The sequence below is a fragment of the Panicum hallii genome, chromosome 1, assembly GCF_002211085.1.
Source record: "Panicum hallii strain FIL2 chromosome 1, PHallii_v3.1, whole genome shotgun sequence".
NCBI classification, from domain to species: Eukaryota; Viridiplantae; Streptophyta; class Magnoliopsida; order Poales; family Poaceae; genus Panicum; species Panicum hallii.
Window position 1 is genome coordinate 21,214,817 of NC_038042.1, and position 8,039 is coordinate 21,222,855.

Consider the following 8,039-nt stretch of genomic DNA (forward strand, 5'->3'; position numbering starts at 1 on the left):
CTCCGGTGTCCGTTTAATAGTCATTTTAGGCTGAATACGAAAGTATACAAATAATAGTTGCTGGCTGTGAAATGTCATCCTCTAGCCTCATTTAACGGACAGGTAATTAAATGTGGACAAGGAATTAAAGGGTCGTTCCGCTCGGCTTCCCCACGCCGGCCCAATATTCTCAATAAGAACAATGCCTGCTCGTCTTCGTTCCCGCAGCTCGTGTTCCTACCCATGCCGTCCATCTTCCTGACTCTTCTTGCCTTGCTTCCTTCTTGGCCACGCTCATGGCAACGACGCCTCCCCTGTCTCCGTCCAACAGCAGCGAGTCCGACCCTACCTGGTACTGGCGCAACCCGGCCAAGCGAGCTGCGCGTGAGGCGGCAGCTGTCGCGGTGCGTGAGGCGCACGCGGCACGTGAGGCACGCGAGGTGGGTGAGGCACACGCGGCAGATGCTCGCCGTGCGTCTTCCCAGCGCATGCGTGGCATCCGTCACCACCCGTACGTCCGGCCTTCACGGCAGAGGGGTGCGAGGCTGCGTACTCCTTCCGATGATGAAGACGAAGTGGTTGGTCCGGCCAAGGTAGAAGAAGGGGTGAAGGAAGAGGAGAAGATCGACATAGGAGACGCTGCGAAGAAGGAAGAACAAGATTGCGTGCTGAAGAAAGAAGATGCATCAAACAAATCAGTTTGATTATGATTACATTCGATTAAGAAAATTTCTAGTACTAATCCTAATTATTCCATGCAGCAAGCTTTTCCATGGCTTCATTTACTAGTGTTGTTTCACAATGGACTTGTAATGGTAATGATCCTTGTCTTTCAAGTGTGCCCTTCTTCATGTGAGGCAGATTGTATTTGTTGGATCCATGAACCCTCATTGTTTCTTGCAAAACTCCATGAAGTGTTAGATACATTCTGTTTGCCTTGTGTGGAGGATACTCATGGAATGCCTGCAGTATTAGAACAATGTTAGTATATGAAACGAATTAATAGACAAATATTTCTAAATTATAGAAAGATCACAAACCTCTTGCACAACTGGAATTAAGTCCTGAACTGATTTTGCTATTTTCTTGTACTGAATTGATTGTATGGCACGAAAAAAAACCCAAGTCCAAAATATTGAAATCTGGAGAATTGACCGGTTGACAAATGAGACGAATGTCGAAACCATCTTGTTGTGTAGCTTCACAAAACAGTGGATCGTTAACTTCAATATGAGAGGGTGCGTTGTCTTGTTGAATATAGATCGGTCTGTTGAGATCATCACGTGGCCACTTAGCTTTAATAGCGGGCAACACCTTCTCTATCATGAACTCCCTAACGACATCTCTCTTAATTGAAGTGATTGAATTGTTCCTGCTGGCAGGTTAATGCTACCCCTCTTTGCACGTTCAAAGTAACCAAAGGGAAGCATCCAATCTTCCCATCAAAAGTGCAAACACCATTCTCAAATCTTGGACGAGAGGTAGCACACAAAAACATTAGCTTAGGGATGTTGTTCTTACTCCTACAAGTACGATATGGCTCATCTTCATCGGAAAGCAAATAATACCTCTCAGATTTACGAGTAATGAAGAACCATTTCTCATCAATGAAAACATGATAAAAAAGACTCTTAAATCTTGGATTATCATGCAAGCTCTCATGTTCATGCATGTCAACACACCATTGTAGCCTAGCCTTCTTGTTTTCATCGGTTAGATGTGGTTTAATACTACTTGTGTGCCTTCTAACATTTCCTTCTCTCAAATTCTTCAAAAGTGTTTTCTTGCAAACTCCAAGTACGTTACATGCATCTTCAAGGGTGGTTCTATCCTTAAGAGGAACGTTGCGCAGCAGATCATAGTTTATTGGAGTTGGCTTACGACCACATCTACTCCTTTTGCTAGCAAAACTAACCATAGTACCTTGATCAAATGATTTACCTTCAGCCCATATACGCTGAACAGTGCGAATATGTAGATCAAACGTTGCAGCAACTTCTGTAGTAGCATTCCTTGGTAGCACTCCATTTCTACTTCTTCGCAGCAGTTCTTGGTACACATGATTTTGGACGTGCTCGGAAGCATCTTTCCGCTTCACACCGGCCACGGGTGGCGCCATATTCAAATCGAACAAGTGGTGGTCATCTTCTAAATCAAATGGTTCTTGGTTTAAGTCAAAACCTATTGAAAAAGTACATTAGAAAGAACCAGATTAGAAGAGAAAAAAATGCACTACAAAGTAACGTACCTAAACCCCCCACAGAAGGTAGCTCCATATTCAAGTCAAATTGCGCCATTTCTTTATGTGTTGTTTTTTCCCTTCTGTTTGTTGGAAGCAGGGCACATTATATAGCCGAGCTAAACATAAAAAAATAGCGGCACGGTAGGAAAAAAACGACGGCAGAGAGAAAACGAAACGCGCAACAGCAGAAAAATTGGCGCCACAGCTAAAAGAACGGCGCCAAGCTCAAAAAACTAACCATAGTACCTTGATCAAATGATTTACCTTCAGCCCATATACGCTGAATAGTGCGAATATGTAGATCAAACGTTGCAGCAACTTCTGTAGTAGCATTCCTTGGTAGCACTCCATTTCTACTTCTTCGCAGCAGTTCTTGGTACACATGATTTTGGACGTGCTCGGAAGCATCTTTCCGCTTCACACCGGCCACGGGTGGCGCCATATTCAAATCGAACAAGTGGTGGTCATCTTCTAAATCAAATGGTTCTTGGTTTAAGTCAAAACCTATTGAAAAAGTACATTAGAAAGAACCAGATTAGAAGAGAAAAAAATGCACTACAAAGTAACGTACCTAAACCCCCCACAGAAGGTAGCTCCATATTCAAGTCAAATTGCGCCATTTCTTTATGTGTTGTTTTTTCCCTTCTATTTGTTGGAAGCAGGGCACATTATATAGCCGAGCTAAACATAAAAAAATAGCGGCACGGTAGGAAAAAAACGACGGCAGAGAGAAAACGAAACGCGCAACAGCAGAAAAATTGGCGCCACAGCTAAAAGAACGGCGCCAAGCTCAAAAAAGGGTAGGGCGCGCGACCAGGGGATCGAACCCGGGACTGCGTGCGTAGGAAGCAAAGCATGAGATCAACTGGGACATTAAGTACGTTCGTTAGAAAAGGAAAGCAAAAGCATTTAATAGTTTCTTGGTATGAGAGAAGCTATCCAAAACGACTATTAAATGGACACCGGAGGGAGTACTTCTCACTACGCTCCTTCCACAAGCGAGGGTGTTCACCATCAAACTTTAGAAAATCTACTTTGGGCATCTTAAAGTCTTTATAAACAACCCTGGTAGTGAGAGTTGCCTTCTCCTTCGTCAGTGGGATGGATCAGCGGAGCGCAAGGTTAGGGGTGGGATGGGTGGGATATGGTGGGTCCAGCAATAGCATGAACCCGTCACGGACGCCGCCGCCGAGTCAACCCTCCCGAGCTAGCAAGGATCAAGGAGATCGAAATCTCCGATCTCTGAACGGGAGCTGGAAAAATTTTAAGACTCAAAGCAAATGAATCCAGCGACCGACGGTTCTGGATACCAATTGACACGGTCCTAACTACGCTGGCGGCACACCGGCGAGCTTTGGACAGAATTGCGACACCGGCGGCGGCGACTTGGGAGAGAGAGCGAGAGGTAGACGAAGGGGATAAGTAAATTAGTTTTTGCTTGTTCGATACCCTGGTCCACTGACTCAGCCAGATACATAATCTGTTATACGAATGGGCCATCAGGCCATTAAAGACAGCAGCGCCTAATGGGCTTACTCTATTACATAGTTTAGTCACTCTTCTGGGCCTTCAGTAGTTGGGCCGTGACAGCCTCCCGGGAGGAGTCCTCGGCCACTCATCAGCACAGAGATCTCTTCACCCCTGGTTGCCCGCGAAAGGAGGAGATGATGCATCGGCGGCGGCCAAAGTCGAACCCGTGCCTGCCTTCCTCAACGGATCCCCCTCGTACGTCGCTCCGCGCCGGCGTAGTCCTGGCATGGACGAGAATGAGGAGATCTGGCCCGTCACTGCCATCGTTGGCGGCAGCTGCAACACCCTCTCCATCTGCAGCAACAACCGCTCCAATCCCCTTCCCAACTGTTCTTCGTGTTTATTCATCACGAGCCTCTGTTCTGATGCGGACAACCGGTTGCTTGTGGTTCCTTGCCGTGCGCAGCTCTTCACTTGGGGTGGAACAAACGAATCCCTCTCGGCACCCGTCGGAGACTAGAGCTTAGGGCCTGTCGACGCCATCGCGGGCGTCAAGATCGTCTACATGCACCTGAATTCTGGTTTAATTGCGAGCTTTGTCTGATTGTCGCTGACAAAAATTTCTCAGCCTATGGTTACGTGTTGTTTTAACTGCAGGTCTTGTTTAGTTTTCGGGTTGCTTTTCTTTTGCTAAATCAGTAGCTTCTGGAGGGACACAATCAATGGTTTCGATCCAAGAAGGTCACATCTGGACATGGTAACTGTCGTGTCCTCCTAGCATATGTATAGTCCCTTATGCTGAAACCTTTGATTGATCTGTTTGCTCTGCATATCTGCCATTTACGCATGAAATAATTTTGGGTGCACCTTCAATTGTCACTAGCACTCCTTAAGTAGCAATAGGATTTGGTTTATATTTGGAGCGTATGAGATTGGCCTATTTCCTCTCAAGCGTATTTCTTTTTAAAATTGACTGACTTTGATCTGTACACAACTATTGTCCTATATTTTTCTCCTGCCATGTTACAATCAGCATTGTTAGAAGTGCTAATTAACCTATGATGTTTGGTCTAAATCAATGGTAAAAAAAGCGCTAGGCGCTAGGCGGGCGTTGGGCTCGGCAAAAAGAGTAATCGTGCTTAAGCGTGATTAATCGTGCTTAAGCGTTAGTATAATATATATATATATATACATATTTTGCATAGTATAATATATAAGCGTTAGTATAAGCGTTAGTATAATATATATATATATATATATATAGTTCATAGTTCATAGTTCATAACTGCATATTACATATGCATTGGCAGCATTCCATCACTGCAGTGCCACTAATCATCAATCCAACTGGACAGAATCATTGGATTTTGTAATCTCACAATCATCGTCCTCATAATCAATATCGTCATCCACATTGTCATCATCTTCTTGCTCAGATTCCCAGTCTTCTTCATCCACTTCTCTAGCAACTCTTGCACTCCAGCGAGGTTGAAGCTCCTCCTCTACTCCCATTGCATCTCCTAGGACAGACCATGGTATACTTGTCCCTGGCATTTGTTCCTCATCCTCATCCCTGAAGTGAACTAGTGCATCTTTGTCCACTCCCTCATAGAAAAATCCTTGAGCTTCTGAGAATCAACACTCAAGAGCACCTCATAGTTCTTGTTTCGGGTAATTTTTTCTTTCTTGGACAGCATCTTATTGTTGAACTGGATGTAGACAAGAGAGTTGAGGCGTTCTGCTGTTAATCTGTTCCTTCTCTTTGTATGAATCTGCAAAAAAAATGCACTCATTACAACTCTTGTCAATTATTTATAGGTGTGTAAAATAGATAGCAAAGTGGATAAGTGGCTGTGACCTGTTCAAAAAGGCTCCAATTCCTTTCACAACCTGATGAGCTTGTGGTTAATGAAAGGATTCTAACAGCAAGTGTTTGCAAATCTGGTACTCCACCTCCATACAGCCTCCACCAAGATGCTAGAAATGAAGAAAAGTCATCAAAGTTCATACATGTAGCAAATCAAAATTAATTTCAGATTGTTGTACAAGGCTACAAGTTACCTGGACTGAACTCAAAGCATTCACAACTCCTTGCCATCTTTTTTGAGAAGGATCCTTGTTTCATTTAAAACTTATCCAAGTCCTCATTGACTACCCTGTAAGCTTTCTCTTCATCACCATAGAAAAAAGTCTCAACACATAGCATGAATTTTTCCACCATAGCCGAATCAGAGAAGATGTTGCTGTTGTTATAACTATAATATGGGTTCAACATGTATGCAGCCACATGCAGCGGGGAATCAAGCCTATTTTTCATTTTTTTGTCAACAATTGTTATGACTTCTTTGTAGTTCTTCTCCACATTCCCAAATGCATCCTTAATCTCCTTTTTTGCCTTGACTAGTTCTCCATATAGAAAACCCATAGCTGGCTTCACATCCCCATCTACCAAACGAAGAAGTTTGACAAGAGGCACAAACACCTTCAAGCAAAGTGCCACACCTTTCCAAAAAGCTATGCTTAGCACCGTTGCTGTTGCCTCCTTTCCCTTCTTAGACTTTGTATCGGGTAAGTCATACCACTTTGAATCCACTACCATCTTTCTAAGATCATCCTTTTTCTCCATCAAGCTTTGCAAAGTAAGGAAGGCTGTAGCAAATCTGGTAACCCCTGGTCTTATAATATCTCTCTTCAATGTGAATGATCTCATACATGCTAAGGTGCGGTGGTGACCATAGACAAAGATGGTGAATGCTTTAGCTTGATCAATTATCTTCTTGAATCTTGGAAGGCTGCCAATGCCTTGTAGCATCAAATTGATTGTGTGAGTTGCACAAGAACTCCAAAAAATGTTAGGCCTCTTGTCATGCAACAATGCCTTAGCTCCCATATTGTTAGAAGCATTGTCTGTAACTACTTGCACAACAGAGCTTGAGCCTAATTCCTCAATTGCTTTATCCACCAACTCAAATATGACTTCACTTGTGTGTGATACATCTGACATCTCTTTTGACTTGATAAAGCTTGTCCCTTGGCTAGTACGTGTGCAAATGTTCATTATACTTCTCCTCTTCATATCTGTCCAAGCATCAGTCATAATGGAGCAACCATATTTGTTCTTGTCATCCTCACGGTCGTGCAGCAAGCTCTTGGTTCTAGCATGCTCCTCTTCAAGCAACTTCTCTCTAAATTGATGCTGACTTGGTGGCTGAAAACCAGGACCAAATTGACCAATAGCCTCAACCATCTCCTTGAACTCATCATTGTCACAAGCATGGAATGGAATGGCATGCGTGTAGACCCATCTAGCAACATATTGCTGCACCAGGTGTGTCCTCTCTTTCCAAAGAGCCTCATTGATATTTTGTTGCCTCCTAGCATCAGCCCGACCTGCTTTAGGATCAATAGGTGTAGCGAACTTGTCCATGGGGCCGAGTTTGTTTGGTTGGTTCGGTGTTACTGAGCTTCCAACACCAGATTGCACATCCCTGCCTACCTCATCATCAACATTTATCACTTGCACATTGTCTCTAACATCTTTATCATGCTGCAACTTCTCTTTTTTATTTTGTATTGCTAATTCCAGATCCTTCTTGCACTTGAGCTTAACTTCAGGACACACTTTCCTGCATTTTGCAACTGCAGTACCAACATGACCAAGGTGTTGTTTGAACCTGTGTATACCTCCTGTGCTCTCATGGCCACAAAGAAGGCACTTGACTCGATTCTTGTCATTTGGATCAACTAAACGTCCCCATTCCCATCCTATGTCACTGGATTTTCTCTTTAAATGGTTCTCAGCCTCCATGGATGCAGCAGCACTAGGATCACACGCCATCCTAGAGACCTAGACCTAGAGAGAGTCAGAGAGCAGAGAAGGAACAAACAGATAGGGGGCGGAGGCAGAGGCTAGGTGCACTTGGAGGACGCACAGGCGGCGATGACCCTATCCCAGACCAGTGGTGGAGCGTCCGGGGGGAGCAGGGGCGGGGGCGGCGGCGCTGGGGGGAGCAGGGGCGGCGGCGCGCGGGGGGAGCAGGGGTGAGGGCAGCAGCGCGTGGGGGGGGGGAGCAGGGGCAGCGGCGCGGGAGGGAGCAGGGGCAGCGCCGGCGCGCGGGGAGGAGCAGGGGCGGGGGCGGCGGCGCGGGGGGGAGCAGGGGCGGCGGCGCACGGGGGGGAGCAGGCCAGCAGGAGGGGTGGTGGCGCGCGGGGGAGCAGGGGCGGGGGCGGCGGCGCGCGGGAGGGAGTAGGGGCGGCGGCGCGCGGGAGGGAGAAGGGGCGGCGGCACGCGGGGAGGAGCAGGGGCGGGGGCGGCGGCGCGGGGGGGGGGGGGGGCGGGCAGGGGCAG

General features: G+C 46.1%; 1 protein-coding gene across 1 annotated transcript; it reads right to left on the reverse strand.

Annotated features, from left to right (window-relative positions):
• Positions 1–5,816: 5,816 nt before the first annotated feature.
• On the reverse strand, positions 5,817–7,529 carry LOC112896501. Its single transcript, XM_025964491.1, has one exon. The coding sequence runs from the start codon at positions 7,527–7,529 to the stop codon at positions 5,817–5,819; it is 1,713 nt and encodes a 570-aa protein (XP_025820276.1).
• Between the last annotated feature and the right edge of the window lie 510 nt (positions 7,530–8,039).